This window comes from Colletotrichum karsti (genome assembly GCF_011947395.1).
Source record: "Colletotrichum karsti strain CkLH20 chromosome Unknown Scaffold62, whole genome shotgun sequence".
NCBI lineage: Eukaryota > Fungi > Ascomycota > Sordariomycetes > Glomerellales > Glomerellaceae > Colletotrichum > Colletotrichum karsti.
The window spans coordinates 112,935-133,776 of NW_024065962.1; the positions used below are offsets into that span (position 1 = coordinate 112,935).

General features: G+C 51.4%; 1 protein-coding gene across 1 annotated transcript; it reads right to left on the bottom strand.

Moving 5' to 3' along the window:
- Window positions 1-3,915: 3,915 nt before the first annotated feature.
- On the bottom strand, window positions 3,916-7,896 carry CkaCkLH20_12608 (uncharacterized protein; the record flags this gene model as incomplete). The annotated part of the gene is made up of 4 exons (XM_038895321.1): window positions 3,916-3,979; window positions 6,895-7,376; window positions 7,434-7,524; window positions 7,643-7,896. The coding sequence occupies 4 exons, from the start codon at window positions 7,894-7,896 to the stop codon at window positions 3,916-3,918; spliced, it is 891 nt and encodes a 296-aa protein (XP_038739362.1).
- Window positions 7,897-20,842: the final 12,946 nt, after the last annotated feature.

A 20,842-nucleotide genomic window follows, 5' to 3' on the forward strand; every position in this document is an offset into this window, starting at 1 on the left:
AAGTTTCCTCCGTTTCTTCCGCCTTGCGCCCATTTTGTCCGCGCCCTTCTGTTCTTCGCTTAGCCCGGGCGTCAACGAGTCTGAGCCCCGTAGAAACATGTGATCGGCGCCTCGGTCGGGGGAGGGGGTCCCCTGGTGCCGGTCGAGACGGCGGAAGGAGTTGCCCTTGATTTCTGCCTAGAAGACACCCAGATGCTGCTCAAGGGCTGAGAACCTTCGTGATGATGGTCGAGAGGCGAGAGACGCCGTGATTTCTTGCGCGGTGCCGCCAAAGGAGTGCACGGAGGGGCTGCCGCTGAGATCGAGGACCGCGTCGTACAACAGTCACGGACAGACTGGGCATTTGTGGCACAAATGCGGGCACCGGTCGGTCCTCAGCCTGCTGCAGCTTGGGATACATGCGGTATCCTGTGTTGGGAGTTAGTGACTTGATGAACTCTTGGGCACTTAAGGGAAACATCTTTGGGGAATACTTATGGGGTGTTGAATATCATGTCTGACGATTGGCTGCCCAGGTTGGCAACTCGTTGACCCCTTGGCGGAAAGCCTCATGTCGCAAGGCTGCAGGGGAAATTTCCCCCGTGACGGCTTTTGCCGGTAGCCGTTTGCAGTCCGCTCCTACCGGTCGGCGCCGAATTAGCCGAATTGAGCCCGTTTGCCGGGAGAGCAGGAGCGAAAGTTCTGCACTTGCCAATCAAACGGTGGTACATCCGGCAACGGAAGAGAGAGATGAGAAGCGAGACGTGCGTATTTCGGTACCTGTCTATAAGGGTGGCTGCATTGTATTGCGCGGCGTATTGCATTTGTTCGGTACCTGTCTACGGGAGGCAGGGAAAAGCAAGTGGAAGGAAGAAGTTGGCAGTAGCTCAAGGCAGCGAGACGAACTTTGTGGTGTGCTGTGTTTTGGCGGGTTCGTGATGAAGGTAACGTGCCTGTTCACCACCAGACAGAGATCAACGTAGCAAGAGGCTTCCCCGTTCGCAGGGGCACAAGGAAACATCTAACAAGGTTCATAGTCAAAATAATGCAGCTGCACTGCAAGGGAAACACAGATGAGAGTCTCACAAGATACACCAGGTTGAAGGCCTGCAACTGGGTGATACCGCTGGAGACATCCGAGTCGACGAGGGTCTCACGACAGCCTCCCAAATCCATGTTAGTAAGGGTATGAACGGCGATGCATGAGGAGGTCGGACAGGCGGCGAGAGTTGAGCAAATAATCTTAGATTGGTTGAGAACATCATCCTCAGCATCAACAGACCCCGGGTTTGCTACTTTTGCGCTTCCTTCCAACGCCGGTATTTGCAAGAGTTCTGGAATTCCCAACGACACCCATGAGATGTTCGAAGAGACCTCGTCGACGCGAGGGACTGCGTCATTACCGTATAGGGCGGGTGTGGCAGTGTCTGAGGCTTGATATGCATTACCCACAGTCTATCATCAAGCAGCACCAAGGAAAGGGGCCGACCAGCAAACCAACCACAGCAAGCCAGCCTTTCAGCGCCAAAAACCACCCGTGAATGCCTTTCTACGAAACGATGATCAGGTCAGCTAGCTCGACCCGGGATATTGTGCTTCGCATGGTCATCGACCATTGCATGAGAAGGGACAAATTGGAGACGGCGCCCGCAACGTGTGAACTAGATGGGATCTGGAAAGGAAAAGCCAGCGTGTTTGGTTCTTCTTGTGAAGCATCAACCTCATCGTATGAGCTGTCACGGTGGGAAGTTACCTCTTGTAGCGCAGCAGACCGGCATTTCATGGGGAGGGAAAATCACTGTGAAGTAGGAAGGGTACATGCAGAAAGGCCATGTCTATCTGCGCCGTAGTAGAAGAGGTTCTTAATGAACATGATGTGCCTGCAGTCGTTCTACGGAATGGTAGATCTTGGAACGAAGCAAGCAGAGATCATTGAGAATCATGACGATCATATCCATAAGGCACAACGTGATGCGTTGCGGACGCTTGAGAAGGATCACGTTCGCGAGCGGGCGGTTCTCCAGAGTTAGGTGTCCATGACATAGTCTCGGTTGATTATCTTACGATAGGAGCCATATATCACTTTCTTCTTCCACCCCTAGCAACAGATATTGCCCCTCATCCATGTCAAGCCAATCTTTATGCGGAAGCGGATCTCAGTCAACCGTCTTCCTAGTCTGAACAGCCCCCGAAAACTGAATATGAGCGACACACTGCCGGGTCACAGTAGAAGGACTTGACTGTCAAAGCCCTCAAACGTACTGAAGCCTTCAAGGGAACCATATATCATTCTCTCAAGTATGCAAGATTCCAGTCATCCGGGGGTGGGGAGGGGCGAAATGTTTTCATTGTCTTGCAGCTGACCCTCTCCGGCTTGACTTAGTGGCATCGTCGTGGGTTTCATGGAGACATAATGTCTTCTTAAAGGACATTCTATTCGCGTCCGTAGCTCCCATGGGTACTCCAGACAACTTCATGCTGTGCCAGCCCTCCCCGCCAATGCCGTCGTCGTCCACATGCTACCAGGAGGCATAAATAGCCTCGCGCATGGTCTCTAGAATCTCGACTACGTCGGCCGTTAGAGTCGCAGTCCGCCCGGAAACGAGGATGACCTCTTCCCATGGCGTTGGTGGATCCCGGCCCGTGATCGCAACATCGATATCGCCAATCCGGAAGATCACATTCCGGACGGAGCAACTATGAGACGCTGAATAAGACGGATGGCATTGGGCACGGACAACAAAGCCTGCCGGAGATTCCAACGTGAAGCTCATGTTCCCGATAACTCGCCACATGACGATGTCAGAGACGCCGGATGGGTTCTGATTGTAGTACGAGACAGGTTGGATGCTCGCGAGTACACATATCGACGGCCGCGTTGAAGACCGAGACCTTGGTGGGATCTGAGACGGTCTCCCGGTTTCTTGCGAACAGGAAACGCCGAGGAAGTCAGCACAGCAGCCTAAGGCTAGAAAGAGCGTATTGTCGGTAACGGGGTGGCGGGGTCGCCTGTTGAGGGATAGATTCCGAGAACGAGATTGCGCACACCGAAGAAGACACCGAGGAAACGGAGACGATGTTGAACAATAAATACATGAACAAGAGAAGCGCCGAAAGTGCTCGAGTGAAGAGAATGGGAGACAGAGGAGTTGTAGAATAAAACGACGAAGTCGTAGAATGTTAGACACCTACGTCGCTTCGGTGAGAACGAGGCGAATGGGCCTTGACGTGCCTCGTTTTGGGGAGGATGGGTACTACTTGACACTTTCCGTCATCGTCTCGATTGGGTCTATGGAACTTGGTGACGTGATATTGTGGGTGACTAATGGACTTACTGCGGGTTGATCTCCAGTTAGAACCTCGCTACATCACGATGTGGAAGGTGGCCGAGAGGTTTAGATTGTTGACAAATATTCGGCGGTGACATCACCACGGTTGGTACGTATTGAAAGGCTCCTTGATGGTGCCAGTCATCATACAGATGCAAGTCAATACACCGCGAGGGTGGAAGAAGACACGTGTGGGGGAGAATCAGACAGTTACCGTAAGGGATTTCGTAGCAGCATCAAAATGGGTGAAGAGGAATGATAGAGCGCGTGACATGGCAACGTGAGGGGACATGACCGTCAAAGTGTCCTGTTCCATGGCACGCACAGCTTTTTCATCTCCTTGCCGGAAGCATATTTGAGAGTAACATGATCAAGACGAATTGACGTGGAGATGACAACCGATTCTCTCCTTACTCAACTGTACATCCTGTCTTCATTCTTCGGTCCGCGTAACCGGGTCCTAGCAATGGTGACCACAGGGCTGAAATCTTTTCTCGCCGTCCATGGCCCCCGACCGGCTTGTGTACGAACGCAACATCAGTCTCGTCACTGGCCTTATCCTCCGTCTTATTCTCGGCTCCTTGTTGGCCTCCTTCGCCGCCACGTCCTAGACCTCCTCCGTGATCTCCTTCTTGACCTCCTTCTTGACCTCCTTCTTGACCTCCTTCTTGCTTTCTTTCGACATTGAGGAACCTTTCCTGTCAGCGTTTGGGTGGGCCGCTGCTCTCTGGCCCCCTATAGCTCTTCGGTCCTTTGACGACAACTTTATTGCATGCCGATGTGTCAATAGACCGATTCCAACGCGGACTTCTCCATCCGATGATCTGAACTCTTGTTGAAGATGGAATGAATCGACGGTTCCCCCGCTCCAATGAACAGATCGAGAATGCATGGTTTCAGGACCAAAACAGGAGCCTTGGTAGTCTTCTTGCCACGGATCTCCAGGCCAGACGCTGGTAATCGTACTTCGCCCCCATTGCCACGTTTCCTCTTGCTTCCGGAGCCAGAGTCACTCGTCGTAATGCGGTGCTCTGTCACCTGTCTCTTGGTTACTAATTGCTCCAAAAAGTCTTGCCCTCAGTAGTCCTCCAACAAGGACACATCAACCAAGAGATCAGCCAGGAGACTCACCAGTTATTCAATGCAAACCCCAGTAGATATCCCATGAAGTCCGGCACTTTACTGCAAGTAGCCATCATGCGCCTTGTCTCCAGAGACCTTTTGCAGTTGTTCAATCTGAAAGGTCGTATTTGGAGAAGGTACCGCCGATCGTTGCCTGTAGCTCGCCTCTGTCGTGGAGAAACAAGATTGGCGAGCATTCAAAGCTGCTCCCAGTCGAAGAAGGTAGGTTCGAAATTGCTCCTCGAAAACGGGCTCGGTTGGTCGGCGACCACTGCTCTGAGCCCCGGAAGTTGGCAAGAGTCTCGAGCTTCCCCACCCAGCATGCCAGATACTGCAGCTGATGCCGACGAGTAGGAAGGACTTGAGATGCGAGGATTCCGGACAGGCGTAGAATAATCCGGTGTATGGGTTAGCAAGAGAAACCGCTTAATTTGCAGACCAGAAAACGCACCCTTGGTCGACAATGTTGGAGAATGCGAGTTTCGGGTAAGTCGGACATGACTCCAAAAGAGACGGGCATTGGCGCCAAGTGTGACATGCAATTCTGGCAATGAGGTGTCTCGAGGGCGGTTCAAATCTCGTTGCATGGGCCTGGGGCTTCGTGTCCAGAAGTGCGCCGCAGCGACTGCCTTGGAAGCCTCTCAAGAAAGTCTCTCCCTCGGGACTTCTGGACCACAACTCTCATTGCGTGCGGCAATTCCCTTTTCAAGGAGGGAACAAGCTTGCCGCGGATGCGTACGTCTGTCGGGCCATTGTTGACAACGGCATCGGCGAGACCTTCTCAACAAACGCTTGCTTGAGGGTCCCCAGTGGCATATCTCTCGCCAGTTCGACCTTGACCGTGCAGGCGTCGATGTCGAAACAACAAGAAAGCAGGTGCTGTGGGACCAGATGCGCGTTGTCGCCCTAACCCGCCTCCGAAAGCTTCGGCACACTGAATTCTCTGCCTCGCCAGCTACATGGGCATGTCATGCGGAACAGTTGTAGTAGTCTTGAGCGAGGCGGATCGTCAGCCGACTGCGGCGTGCGGCTGGTGGTATTGTTGGCGGACGTGGGTGCTGATGGTCAGGTTGTTGCGCCTGCCGCGGTGGAAGCGGAAGTGGAGGGATGAGCTTCTGATGTGCCGGGAAGTTGCCGACATTCGAATTGCGGAGACAATGCGGTCGGCGCAGTATCGTGAGAAGAAGGTGCAGATGTTTCCCGGTTCGATTGCTCACGCCTGTCGTTGAGTGATTGGGCGGTCATGTTACATCCAGCGGCACAGGAGTCCGCTGTGCAGATGCGTGAGCTGGGGTGACCGACAGACGGCTTCATGCCCAGTTCGTTCTTCTTCCAAGAGCAGCCTTCCCACGCCCGAGATCATTCGAGAACAGGTGGCGTTTTGAAGTCCCAAGTTGCGCCGACTCGCCAGTTTGTCTCCCCCTCGGTGCTCTGTGCTGGTGAATAACAGTCTTGATCCCGCCCTTCTAGATCGAAACTGTGTCGATCTCCAGCCATGTCCTTCCCTTGTTCGAATGTTCTCGCCGTGTGTTAAACGGTGACCAAGACAGTTTCCAGCTTTCGTTGACCTGGCGGAGCGACTCATTGCAGGCAGTGTCAGGAGATAAGGCCATGATCATGTTAGAAAATTGGCTTCGCTGCGTCGGCGTTGGTTTTGGAGTTCAGAATCGTGTCCTTGGTTGCAATGGAGTATAGCGGACAACCGAGATTGGCCAGTGGTGTGCCGAATGGCGTTGTTCATGGCATGGCGAAGTCTGTGCATCATCGCGGCGGAGGGTTGCAACCTGCTTCTAGAGAAGCTCAAGGTAAGCAGCACCTTCGCCCGTAGTTTCGGCAGGCCTGTGTACTCGGCATTCCAGTTTGACTCAGCCTCTACCACGGCTAGTGAAGCTCTCGATTGCTGCGGAAGCACAAGCATCTTGACCGCGATGCCGCCTGATGGTGGTTGCTTCGTTGCACTCCGCTTCCCAGGTTCCGTCACAGAAAGGGGAAAGGGTGGATTGAAGTGACGACGACGATTCAACGAGGTTGAAGATGGGCAGTTTCCCGAGTTGATCCCCTGGACAAGATCAAGGGGTTTGCGTTGTTTGTGTGCCAAAACGGCAGGATTGACGCAGAGAACAATGAGGCATGAGTCCCGCGAAGGCATCATCGGCGTAGTGTTCCCCACAAGAAATCGTAGTGTCTGGCACGTTCGGTGACGGCTTCCCATACTCCACCCGATCACCGTCCGGGACGGCTCGTCGTGTCCTGCGGCACCAGTACAAGATCGTATTACCCGTAGCCCAGCGCAGAACCATCGTACAGTGTGCCCCATAGTCCACACTAGGTTCGTCCGCTTGCCCACCTCCCAAAACGGGGTTGCTCATGTCCTGCCGAACATGCGTCCGGGAGCGATGGCAGCGCTGAACGTAGAGAGACCAACAAAGGCCTGTGGCAGTCAGGGACGCCTCCGGTTCTTGACAAATTGCACAAATCCTTGTTCGAGTTGAATGTGAAGTACGTCTCAAGCCGCGGTCGTGCGCGCGAGCTCAGACGGTTGAGCTGTTGGATGATGTTCCCCGTAGATATGTGGTATCGAGAAGATGTCTGCCGTTTTGACGCCGAGACGAGGAGGATGGGGTTTGCTCCAGGACAGACGAGGAGGTCGGGGTCCTCTTCACCAAGAATGCTGAGACCGAGGACACCACAAATGTTGGTTACGACGACGGTAACGACAACGGCGCGGACGGCGCGGACGATGGCGAGGGCGAGGATGAGGGCGAGGACAATGAGAATAATAAAGAAAAGGATGTCGACGAAGTTGCTGACGGTGACGCCGACGATGCTACCAACAGGGCGGCATCGAGAATATCCCGAGGATCTCTTGCCCCTTGCGAACGAGACCTGGGTCACTTTTCCTCTGTCAGCACCATTCGACGACGAGGATCGGGGATCATACTTGTTCTGTTGCGGGCAACTTGCCGTCGCCTAGTCAACGACTGCCAAAGCCACCTAGCTGACCTCCACCGACAACGCCAGCTGGCTGGACGCAAAGTCGGCCTTGTCTTTCCGGGAGACTAGAATCGAGTGCAGAGAGGAACCATCTGAGTTGCTGCGTGGAAGGTTGGCGGCTTCATCGCGTCAGGCTCGGGTCATGTCCGACATTGGAGGCTCGGTAGAGGTTCGGCGGTGCTCAGGATCTTGTCGTGGTAAGATAGAAGATCGGTAACTGGATGGTGGGCTTCGTCTTAAGGGTAGCGACAGCGGCGTGGTGGTCGTTGGGGTTGGGGACGATGTCACCGCGGTACAGCAAGGAAGTGGCCATGTACTTGCCGTGGCGGGGGGCGTGGTTGACTGTCTGTTGTTGGGCTCGAAGCAAGATATGAGAATCCCCGGTGTGGTTGGCCTCGGCGGCGACCTCGGCGGCAGAGATCGTAGGGGCGTAGGCGTCGAGAGAGAAGTGAATGCGAGGGTGGGGGACCAGATCGGATTGGAGGCAGGGAAATATTATGGATTGTTCTGCTTTAGACAGTGTATCTCGTTGAAGTGGGATGTGCGATCGTGGTCTAGTCCAAGGAAGGGTTAGCGAGGGGCTGCGTTCGGCGGCGGGATTTCAATTTTCAGTGCTGGAGTAGAGTAGAGGTATGACGCCTACAACCTTGGTTCTGGAACGACGGCGTCGATAGAGAGTCGCACATCTCTTGGCAGGCCTTGCCGTGTCAAGCCGGAACTTTGGACGGCGCTGGAGAGAGCAAAAAACGCAGGCGTTTGAGGATGACGGATGGCGTCGGGAAAGACTTCCGGTATTTTGTGTTCGTTGTGTCGTTGCTGCGAGGCGACGCGAAGAAAATCTGCCCAGTGTGGTAAGAGTGAGAGCTGAGGTTGCCGGAACGTTGGAAACAGGGCTGCAAGTCGGAGAAAGCTCCCAGGAAGGCAGGAGCTCGATGACTACCTGAGGGGCTATTTCACTGTTTGGGGTGATTCAGTTACGCAGAAGCGGCCCGGAAGCTAAAGTCAGCTATTTGCATAATTCCAGGAATCGTACGGCAGTTCCCGAGGGGCACTGCCTCAAAGATCGACTTTGGGGACTACGCGCACCGTGGCAGAATCGCCTTTTGTTGATGCAGCCCACATGGCTACCGCTCTGCGTAGCTCTGGCCCAAAAGGCGACGTGCGCGCGCTTGGGAGTCGTAGGAGGCAGTTGCAGTGGGCGGTCGCAGTGGGCACCTCAGCGAAAAGAAAAATCCATGACCGCAAGACGGGACCCAGCTGCCGTGACCTCGTTGCGAGGTCACAGCTCCTAGGTTCCTAGGCACCTCGGTACCTCCAGATTGCGTGACCTGAAAATCAGGTCACAGCTGGGAGTATATGGTCCGTGCGCGTCCGTGGGAGCCTTAGTCAGCTTTTTTCTAGCCAATGGTCAAGCTTGAATTTCAGCGTCTATACCTTATTAGGCCCATCACGCATAAGAACGGTCATGGGAGGTGTGCATGACCGCTAAAGCAATGGCAGAGGGTGTGACCACTAAAAATGGTCACAGAAGGTCCAGCGTCCATGACCGCCAAAATCGAATTATCGAATTTTGAGCCAGTGCCCCTCGCGAACTCCCGTAGAATCCCCCGATGCAGGAGCGGACAAATTCACTTAAGCATCTCGGGCAGAGCTGAGCAGCACGCATCTTGTGAATACGCCAGCGAAATTTACGTGCCGCCCGACGTCTCATGCGGGATGCAGCGGCGGAGAAGGCAGAGCTGCAATTCCAGGGTGCAGTTCGTTGCGCGGGAGGGGAGGCTTCTCGATCCTCCGTTGTGGCCACGCGATCGACGTTACTTGCACCTCACGAACTTGGGATACTTTCCTTCCCGGGAATTCATATTCCCCAAGAACGTGAATGCCATCATTTACAGCGTGCTGAATCATGTTCAAATGAATATTGAGGTTCTTATCGGCCTTGACCTGGTCGCGTTGGTGCCGGCCCACTCGCTTTTCAATCAGAGGCGTCGTGAATGTGAGCTTCCACCAGCCTCGCTTCGAATTGAATGGCTGCCACATCTGTTCAACGTGGTAATTGACTCATGCTGAAGGAGACTGAAAGCCAACGGCGAGACGTGTGAGCTTCAAGCAATTCCAAAAGAACCATAAAGATACCCTCTTTTACAATCTCGCGACCTGGAGAGCCTCACATCTTCATCATGAACAGAGTTTGACGGCTGGCGTGCCGTCTCGTCAACTTGATCGCCTACCCTCCCAGCATTCCATGCCCTCTTGGCATCGTGTTCCCGTCTAAACATCCCGTTCTCCGTGAGCCGACTTTCCATCTCTTCCTAATCTTATGATCGATAATGCTGCTGCGGCGGGTTGCGGCATAAGGCGCCGATTGCCCGAACAGACGAAGGATACTGAGGTCGCCCCCACCCAAGTCAAGGTCGGCTAAACCAAGGGCAGGTCGGCCTAACCTACGGTCGACCAAGCTCACCTGAGATAACCTAGGTCGACCAAACCCAAGGTCGACCAAATTTAAGGTCGACCTGAATAAGGCCAAGGTCGACCCAAATAAACCTAAGGTCGACCCTGTTCGAGATCGGTGATGGTCGTGTTCGACTGGCAACAGGTGAGGACAAAAGCGCAAGACGAAAAGGGATCGATTCGAGGCATTATTCCGGAGACGGAGCGAGTCCCGGAATTCAACCATTTCTGCTCGTACACGGCCACGACTTCAGGAGGGAGCCGAGTCCTGCGACATCGACCTCCATATCCTCCAAGCCCGCAATGTGCAAAGGCTGCCAGGCAGTCACGTCAAACTTTATATTAAGATGTGAACAATATGCATTGCTGCTCTTCTATCCGCGAGTCCCATCTCACACGAGAATCGCAGTCCCGGAATTTCCGCACGTCATGACAAGGTGCTCGCCTGAGGATCTTGTCGGAATCATCACCTTCCTTTCAAAAAGCTTTACGAAAAGCAAGATGAGGTGAAGGTCATCCCAGGACACGGTTCCACGTCTCATACATAAGCTTCTCTTTTCGCTTGCCGTGCTTCACTGGAACAGCTGGTATTTGAGAGGAGGACCGATACAGTTCAGGATATTCATGTGCAACTCACTCCAACGTCAAACTCGGTCGGTTTTTTTCAGGATAGCTACCAGTCAGATGATGAGATGAAGGCCGTATTGTGGGTTTTGAGAAGCAAGTTGGAAAGACCGAGCAGAATTGGCATAGAGTCCACGCTTCTCTGAGCGGGCCCGGAATGAAAGCTACCCAGGCGGACTTCAACGCCCGTAAAAGGGGGAGCAGGGTTCAGGAATATCTTCCCAACCTTAGAGTCAGCTATATCGAGAACAACAGGGAGCTGGCTTCACAGTTTGCAACTTCCACGATTCCGTGATTCCCAATGCGTGGATGTGGATATTCCCGTGTCTTTCCGGCTTTTGTTGAGAATACAACCGACTGCCATCAAAACCCACTGGATTCAACGACAGCTTGCCAAATGTGGTAGATGTACCTATGGAAATGAAACGGGCTGTCAATAACATGCCTTCGGCGCGTCTGGCGATGTGAGATCTCGGTGAGCAAACCAGCAAAGGCAGGATGCGCGGCTCCACAGAACTATTTGATACTTCACACAGCCTCAATCAATGGATCAAATGCGTTCGAACCGGCCTTCCAGTCAATCGAGGTGGAAGTCGATAACATACTCTAACGACGTAAGTGCAAGGACCGTAGTACATGGAGTGAAGAGTTCCGTCCGATGAGAGGCTCCCTGGGGGTTTCCTTGACCGATATCGAATTTTGTGATGGGCTCAGTTATGGATAATATGGGTCTGGAACGGTGCCATTCATACTCCGGTCTGGACTCAAGTTTGATTTCTGACGCTCGAAACATTGCGCAGTGTCAACTCCCGGCACTTGATGTGGTGTTTAGGTCAGCGTTGCCGTAAGTGCAATCAAGTTAATTTTGACCCACAAAATTGCTATTGATAAGATTTTTCTTGGAGTTTTTAGTTATTTAGGTAACTTATAAATAGGTTAATTTAAGTTACTATATAAAAATATGTGACCTATATAATGAAGCTATTTATAATATACCTAGCAATCTAAAGCTGTTATTTAGTAGTATAACCCCCCTTTTTATCTAGTTTTTTAACAGCTAGAGCCTCTCTATAGTATCCAGCTTCATCCTCATCCTCTACGACGTGAGGGTTAACTTTATAGTACTAAAAGCCCTCTTATAGTTAGCCGCTATTGCCAGCACGGTGAAGACGTTAATTGCAAGCCGGGAGAGCGCCGGGAAGGTCTCTAAATGGTCCAACTACCACCAGACGGGATTAGAGGTCTTCTCTAGAGGTTGATGGAGGTATAGATTGAGCTCATCCATCCGGGGTAGGGTCTACTGGCGCCAGCTATTAACCCACTACTGGAAGTGAGTGTCATCATCATCCCAAGCCTCATAGTCAACGGCAGGGCTAGTAGGGCTGGGGATACCCTCTTCCGCGCCATACTAATAATACTACTTATTAAAGTACTCTATGAGGGTGTTCTAAGCCTTCTCGACCCATCCCTCTTAGTGGTCACCACTCCATACGTCTCATAAATAGGAGATCCCAAATGCGGGATAGAGGATAATCGCACTAGAAAGCAGTAGGGAGTCCCCTAACCTATTATAGTAGTAAAAGAGCTTCTACCACAACTGCTCAATACTACTATAGAGGAAGGTTTACTACTGCTCGTCAAGAGAGTCAAATTGCAAGGCTACCTAAGAGACTAGAGATGCCCAGTCTTTACGTACGTAATTAGGGAGGGCTTATTAGTTATACTAACTACATTGAGGTCGTCCTAAATAGGTTTATAATAGCTGCAACTCCTCAAAAGGATTATTAGGAGAGATTGTGGAGTTATAGTAAGTCTTCTAGTTGATGAGGTGTAAAAGGAGGTATTCCAAGCCCATCGTGACCTCCCAAAGTCAACTATGCCTATCACCAACCCCCCAGCCCTTATACCTCTTTGTCTAATAATAAAAAGGCTCTAGGATCATACCTATCTCAGCAAGAACCTTCTAGTCGTTAGAAGACAATAGATCCGCTTCTAGGATATGCTTTTTAACGTTATTATTATTATTATTTAATAGTATAAAAGACTAGATCTTATTCTTCTTCTTTATAGCCCTCTTAATTATAAGGTACGTACTGTTCTAGCGAGTGTCGTTATTCAGGATAAGCTGGGCCTCATGAGACGACTTAGAGAAGATCTAGAAGTCAGCAGAGTCGCTATTAATCTCAGCTATAGCCTTCCGGTACCGTTTAGTCCGTTGCAGAGAGGCCCAGACGTACTTAATAATGTTCCGGAGCCAGCCAATAGGCCCAAGCCTCCACCAGAGGTCAAGATTATCATCATAATAGTTAATAAGCCAGTAGTAGTTAGATTTGGCCTCAAGAGTCTCCTTATTGGCGCCAAATAAAAAGGCCTGGGCTGTGAGGTTGAGTATATAGCTATAGCACCTCATACGCCGGGCCTCCACATCCTCCTCCGTTATTGCGGGATATATATCCCAGTAGAAGACCTAGAGGCAGGTATTATTATTAGTTGCGTTATTAGAGATAGTTACTCCAATCCGGTCCTAGATCCTATATTGGTTAATAACGTTAAGGAGGGTCTCTAAGAGGGTATTACTACTATAGTCTCTATAGTGTTAAGAGAAGCCTAAGAGGTATAACTATAACGTGCTAGTAATATCAATAAAATAATATATAACCCCTATAAAGGCGTAAATATTAGGCAATAACTATAGATTAAATGAAAGGTGTATTTTGGATGCTGCTGAGTGGAGCTCCGACTTTACGAGGGCCTCTCCGCGCTGCTAGAAGTTGTGGAGATAGTCCTAAATAGACGTACAACTCTATAGGACCTCTCTAGCGACCTCTATACTATGGTATTATAGGATCTATTGGAGGAAGGTATTCTCAAAGTGGGCAAAAGGGAGGTTAGTAGAGATAATAGAGGCGACGTAGAGATCCCGTAGAGTTATGATCTTACCCTTAGGGATATTGCTATTATTAAGCTATACCCTCTTATATAGAGGAGGGTCTAATAGGGTTATTAAGGAGTTAGCGTTAGAATCCTTATCTAAGAGGGTAGAGATCCTATAAATACAATAGCTACTTTAGCCTCATTAGAGTGGACTTTATATTAGTAAGAAGCTTAGGATAATATACTACATTAAGTGCTCTAGGGCGGTAGAAGTAGTAGCGGCGCTAAATACCTTAGGGGTCCCTCTAGTATTGTATTGTTGGCAACTCTAATAGGAGGCTGCGGCCTAGCCCTGAATAACCTTAATGAGGAAGTCGCTATGCTCTTGAATCTAGCTGGATTGACCCTAGCCTCTCCACTACGTCAAGTGCTACTTAAGGATATACCTCTTACTACTAACAATAATAATAGGTAGGTTATTAATTATAGGATTTAGAGGGATAATAGTAGTAAGGGCTATCTCAATCTATATAGAGATCCACTAGCGCGGGGCGCCTAAGATTGCATACGCGTTAGCAGTAGAGGAGGAGGCAATAGTAGTAGTAGATATTATAAAGTTTAGTAAGGTAATAGGGGTAAATAATAAGTAAGATATATAATAATATAAAACTTTTATAATTCACGTTTAATCGCAACGTTAAATACACTATTTAAATTGCCGTAATTACATCTACCTATTACTAACGTTTCAGAAAAATAAGCCTTTATCTAGTATAGTGAGGGTGGTCTGAATAACCTTAATAGTATATATGATGATAGTGAGGTTAGTAATAGTAGTATGTTTTAGTAGCTGGGCATGCCTAAATAAATAGGGTAGGGGCTAATCTATAGCCTCCTATTAGCTAGATCTATATATATATAAGACATCAAAGTATTCAATAATTCTGAGGGAGGAGGGATTGCTTAATTAGGAAGTAGTAATGGTATCACTTTAGTTGATTAACTTATATTGTTTGTTGAATAGTTTGTACTTATGGCAACGCTGGTTTAGGTATATGCCGAGGCGTTTGCGGGGGATGGACCGATCCGGCGTCCGGGTGGATCGAAGCTCATCTCCACTCGGTCTAACCGCCCGTATCCCGCCCCCGGCCGTTTGCCCCACCCGAACCCGGGAATCAAGACTGAATTCATCAAAATGAATGGTCCCACCCAGATTCTAGAAGCTCGACTGGGGAAAGGGGCCTACGGTCGTAATGCTAGGCTTGCTTTGGCATCTCTGCTGTTGCATTTCCATGAAATGCGTGAACACGCCGTAATCGGGGCCTTCGGAGGTGAATCCGTTGGGCACTGGAACAAGAAAAATGCAAGATGACCTTAACCTGGCGCCATAACCAACTCGGCCACCCTTCCAATCGGATTATTGGGCACTGGAAGCTCCGAACAATTGTAGGATCTCACTACAACGGAATTCCACATGCATGGAGGACTAACTCATCGGCCAATCTTGAAGAGGACCAATGGCAGTCCTTACTGAAGAAGACAAAAGCAGTGGATGTCCAGGCGCCCGGTCGTGGCAAAAAAAAAAAAAAAGAAAAGAGAAAAAAAAAGGGCCGCTCTGCTGCGTGGTCCCCCAGCCCAAAAAAGCGGTCTCTCATTTTGACGACCGAGCGCGGGACGAGATTGGCCAAACATCCTACAGGGCAAACAACATACCATGCCCGTCTCCAAGTGATCAAAAACCTTTTCGTCTCCGCGGTTTAGCATCTGCAGAAGAGCAAATTTGGAAATTCCTCGACACCTCAGACGTGAGGAAAAGGCGAGATCAAATTCGGCGGAACCACATTTGCTTGATGCACGATTCCAGGCGCCTTCTGCAAACATCTGGGATGGAGGACGGCATACCCTGCCATCACAGGCAGGGGAGACAGCAAGATCTCATCAGGGGGACGGACTCCACCATCTTCTTGACCGCGCCATGGTGATTCTTTGAGCTATCCTGGTGTGATTGGCACGTTTTACCAATCACAGTCGGACTGTGATGACGGCCGGAGGACTGCATGATGGTGGGTGAGTCCATCCTCTCGGCAAAACGGAATCTTCGAATCTGGAGCTTGTCTCGGGATGTTTTCCGGCTGGACCCAGAGTGACGAGACCTGAGGCTAGGGAGGTGTTTGTCGAAATGCCAAGCTTGCGTCTTTCAACTTCCGCGACCGCTACTTGTCTCGAAACTGGAGGGCAGCCACGCGGCCTGCTTTCCACGCCCTTTCGCTGTCTTGATGAGATGTTTGCGTCTCGGATGGCTTGTGGATATTGATTCAGGCTGACGCCACGGACTGACAAGCGACCAGGGAAGCCCGTCAGGTAGATGTTGGACAATTTGGCCAAGCGTGCATCGAGCGGGTTATGCATGCATCAATTGCCGTCCTCATTGGATCAGATCTCGGTCGAGATAGATCGATCGAATCTGGGTCCTGGACACGATCCCGCATAGTCACGTCACTGGGAGGCACCCGAAACATGAGAATACTGCCACTTCTTTCTGGGGTCGCGTCCTCTCTGGCCGCTTCAAGCACTGCCGCTGGCCACCAGAAATAATCTCACGACCATCGGCTGTCGGGCGATTGAAGTTGATACGGATGGCGAGTTCATGTTGGGCTTGATTGCCTGGTCGACTTGTCTCTGGCGTGCGGCGTGAGTCGCTGACATGCGGCACGGGCGGGGATCGCCGGCACCAGTATCCGTACCGCCTCATCTTGCTGCTATCCGGGCTGGGCATGGCATCGGCCTGCGTCCCGAAGACTTTGCTTGCACAGCCAAGAAAGCAAACATGCCGAATCGCTTACTCAAAGCGGTATGCCGGGCGTCGGGCGAAGTACGGGTATGCGAGTTTCTGGACGGGAGGTGACGGTTGGTTAATTTCCAGGTTGCGCAGCGCGGTCGGGCCAAGCCAACCGTTAGTGCACCGTTCAGCCGCACCAACAGAACGAGACACTCACGCAACCTTTGACGGCATCGCAAAAGTACTCTTACGATGTCGCCATGGTCAGTCGTATCCTTATTGGGACGCGCGCGTGATGCCGAGCATGCAAACAACCGTGTTTTCCTTTCCCCTTTTCTTCTTTGTTGGCGCGGTTGGTCGGTGAAGCGGTTGAATGCGCAGATGAATTGCCGCTCCAGAGGGCGGGATGAGACAGCGGGATGAGAGAGCTCTGCCACCGCCACCGCAACCCAGCTAACAAACAAACTTGTGCTTGCCCATACTTGATCCGCATCGGCAGCCGTCTCACTTCTCCTGGTTGTTTGTCGATTGCTCTCGCATTCGCTGCGTTTCGTTGCTCGGCGTACTGCGATTGTCGCGCACTCGCGCTGCATCCAGTGACGGCGCTTCTGCTTACGGCCGACCACTGCCCCGAGCCCCAGTTAGACATCGCCTCCGTCCTTCCGTATTACAATATCTACGTGCATTGAACAGTTCCGAACCCTAACAGCATGTTTCCTCAGCCGTAATTCAAACCCGATTGAGTCGCATCCATGGGAAGCTGCCTACCTCACTCCTGGGCACCAAGGGCCGGCTGAGGTGGATGTGAATCTCGTGAAAAAAAAATGGTCTGCTGGATTTCAGAGGTGCGGGATGGGTACATTTCGGCTGAATTTTTCCAGCCAATGGATAAGCCCCGATAGCACCGCACACAAGGGTCCGTGCTTATCTCCGGCGGTAATGATGGGAGCCCGGCAATAGTGAATTACCTATAGCGAGTGGTCCGCTGATGTGACCACTGTACGACAGCGCACACTGCCTAAAGCGTGGGGTTGAGCCGTTCTGCGCCCTTGAAGGCTTCAACCTGGAACTTGGAAGTTTCGAGGACCAGTGAAGCGCGCCACCTCAGCCATGAGATGGGTTTCATACATTGTGTTGCAGCGGCTTAGCCGTGCTTCCCTTCATCAAAAGTCGCTTTATTACTGCTGGTGCATACCGACTTTCTGGACATGCGGCTTGTCTGGTCCTAGTCGGCCGCATGTTCCGTATCCCCTCTTGACCGAGACGCCGGAGCGGCCTCCGGACACGGCCTTGTTGAGTCGAGTGCCTCACTCATGAAAGGATATCATTCACCATCAATTTCTCCCATGACGCCTGGCCCTCTCCTTAATAGACATTGCTATTGACGAGAAATGGGTTCCTCGGTCATTGCCTTGATTGCCCACGATTGATTGAGTTGTAGCGAGCCCGGTGCCGGGTCATTCTGAAGGGCCGGGGCCAGCTCGAACGAAAACTTCGCGTCACCGGCGAAAGCTGTCTTCTTCCACTACCGAAGTTCATGCAATGCTCTCCGATACGATCATCACAATCATCACAGTAGTGGCAACCTTAAGAGAAGGATGATGATCTCGCCACGCAATATCACTACCCCTCCTGTCGCCGCCGCCGCGTTTCTCGCCGTACACATACGCCCATCGGCCAGCAGAATCCGTGTTTCGTCTTTCTTTCAAGATCTTGGCATCTATTAATGACGGTCATGGACATTGGAGCCGCGATTCTGTCCATCAACAGGCCCATAATCCACCGCGAGATTCCCGGTACCGCAGCCCTCGACCACGGTCTCTCACCACACATGTTTCTCACCACCCAAGTCATCGACCGCCAGCGATCGTTATCTCTCGCCAAACACCTCTCATTCTCAGGTATCCACGCTATTACTCCGATTGGTTTTTTAAATGTGATTTTACACGGACTTGATACTTCTCTCCCGTATCTGCGGTTTACTTGGGATTTGTTCACATAAAAGCTCCCGACATCTTCTACTACGTGAGAGTAAACGCGCAATATATCCAAAGAATTTATCTTTTGACCACCATCTCTCGTCCGTTGTCGAAGCTTTCGCATTCCCTTCATCATATCGATGCAGCACCCCTCTCACGTCTACGAAAGATCTCACACAGATTCCATTCCTGCCAACTATCGGCATGGCGGCCATTTGCCAGAAAAGTTCACTCTTCACGTTCGCCGTCTTATGAAACCTGAAGACCGAAAGGAACGGCACGAATAATGCTCATGTATCTGTTGACAACCCGTCAACCGAAGACAGGACATCGAGCACGCCTTGAGCAGCAGGCACACAAGGTGTGGCTTCCTAATGTGACGTCTTGTGACATGAATCGGACGAGAGCACTTCGATCTGGAACGTAAACTGCCATGTATTGGACTCTAGAGAAGAGCTGGGACAACATCGATCCAGTTCGTTTATTATGTAGCCATGTCTCTCACGTGGAGCTGGTAGTCAGAAGCGTCAAGTCGACATAATTCAACACAAACTTTGCAGCCCAGCTCAAGCGAGGAGGGACACATGCAGGAAAAGTCCTCTGCATCATAAGATAAACTCACAAAACCAACATCAGATACAATCTTCCCTCACGTTTGCAAGGTTGTTGAAAAGTGATGCGCCAAACGAGCCGTGAGGAGCGCGATCTTGCACTAAAGGTGGCCCTGGCCGGTGCCACACCCTCGCTCGAACCAAAGATACCCTACCCGGCACCAGTGACACATATGTCTCCCTTTGCTGGAATGCAGACAAGATCTTTCCCGCGACCGTCTTGGCCAAGACAATGCCGGAAATGCCGGAAGTGGGTTCTCGGAAAGACTGCCCACAAAATGGCGCTGTCAACGCATCGTCGTCTCGTCTGGTGAAGGGATGGCCAACTACGAGTTCGCATCTCGCGTGAGGCTGTCTTTCATTCAGTGTGCATAACAAGGTCAACTTGAACATCTTATTACTCCGTTGCAATACGGCCAAGCTATCGGTGCCACACTTGCGAAAGGTGCACGGCTCTGTCGCATCGAGGGTGGCAGCATCCGACCCCGGCAGACTTGGTCCTTCTATCCAATGCGCCCGAATTGCCACGCGCCTCGCGACATGTTACGAATACATCATGAGTGAGCAGGCAGTAGATACATCATGGTAAAACCTCCCCATCCCAGTACTTGGAAGCTTCGACAAAACGCGTTCATGGTGTCATCGTGATTCAAACGCCTCGATGTGTGTCGGATGTCTCGTGGCAGCCCCTCATTACGCCGTGAGCAAGGCGTCTGCAGCGTTCCAGACATGATTTGCCTCGAACCTTTCTCTGCTGTCGACGGAATCGCTTGGTTGTATGTCGGCTGTGAAGCCGGGCTCCGATGGCTCGTTGAGATGCCTCGGACCTGCGCCGCATTGTCACCATGTCCAAGGGGGTCTCTTGAGGATAAGCACCTTTATCGGATAAGACGGCGCGATGTATGGATCAACAACAGCTTCGAAGATGCCAAGGGTATTCCGGTTAAACGACATGATTATTGACTGGCATGACGAGAGACGGTTAGCGTGCGACCTGAGTTGTGAGGCAGTCCTTAATGTGTGGAGAAACGAGGCGGGAATTCACAGCAGCTTCAGAACAACGCGACTTGTTGATAGATGGTTTGAGGGTGATGAAGGCGAGTAGATGAATGGATTTACCCCCACCGACTGAGTTTTTGGAAGTTTGGGTTTCCGAAAGCGTTGGCGGTCTCCTGGAGTGGTTGTTGATGATGTTGTTAATTGAGTAGTTGGACTTGATGTTGCCGAACGTTTCCCGCCAGTAGTAGCTGCAATTGACGAGACTTCCTCAAGGACTTGCGGATCCCGTAGGTCGCGGTGGGCGAGGTCGCGTTCCGGACTCGGTCATGTCGCTGGAGTCGCCGTTGGAGGAAAGGTACTTGCAAGCTACTTCGAAGCCAGTGTAGGTATGGAAGAGTGCTGAGCTGGCGCTTTGTCGTCGAAGCGGACGCGGGGTATAAAAGTGTGCAGCATAATTGGGGAGATGAGAAAACGCTGGGAGATCCTTGGATGACCAAGGCAAGGGTGGTGATGTGGTGATTCTTGCGGTTGTGTAGGAGTCGGGTGGTCGATACCTTCGGGAGGGAGCTGAGGATGCAGTAAATGTCAGTCAAGACACCCCCCTTATTCCCAATTAATTAGCCTGGACTCACCATAGATTATTGATTTTTTTAGGAGCACCCATCACTTGGAGAACCGTCAATTCATCTACGCCGGCGATGATGTAGGTAAGGCGATTTTGATGATTATCGTTATCGTTATCGCGATACCGATAACGATAGCAATAACGGTCACCTCGACTTCACCGTTTTCCCTTCCAGCCAATGAGCAGCTCGGATGGCTGAGGTCCGGGTCATGCCTGCCGTCGGCGTCAACGCCCGTCCGTCCCGTCATTTACATGACCGATCCCGAGATTCAATTCACCATGACAACCGCGCCCAGAAACGTAACTCAATTCGCCAAATAAGCGAGGCGCGTCTCGTCGTTCAAAAAATAAACTGCAGGTCTCCGGTAATCCAACTCTTCTCCATCCAAAATCACCATCTGCAACCCACCGTCAAGTCAACGTAATGTCACAGCTCACCCTCTGCGAGGCCGAGTGCTAATGTTCCCAATAGG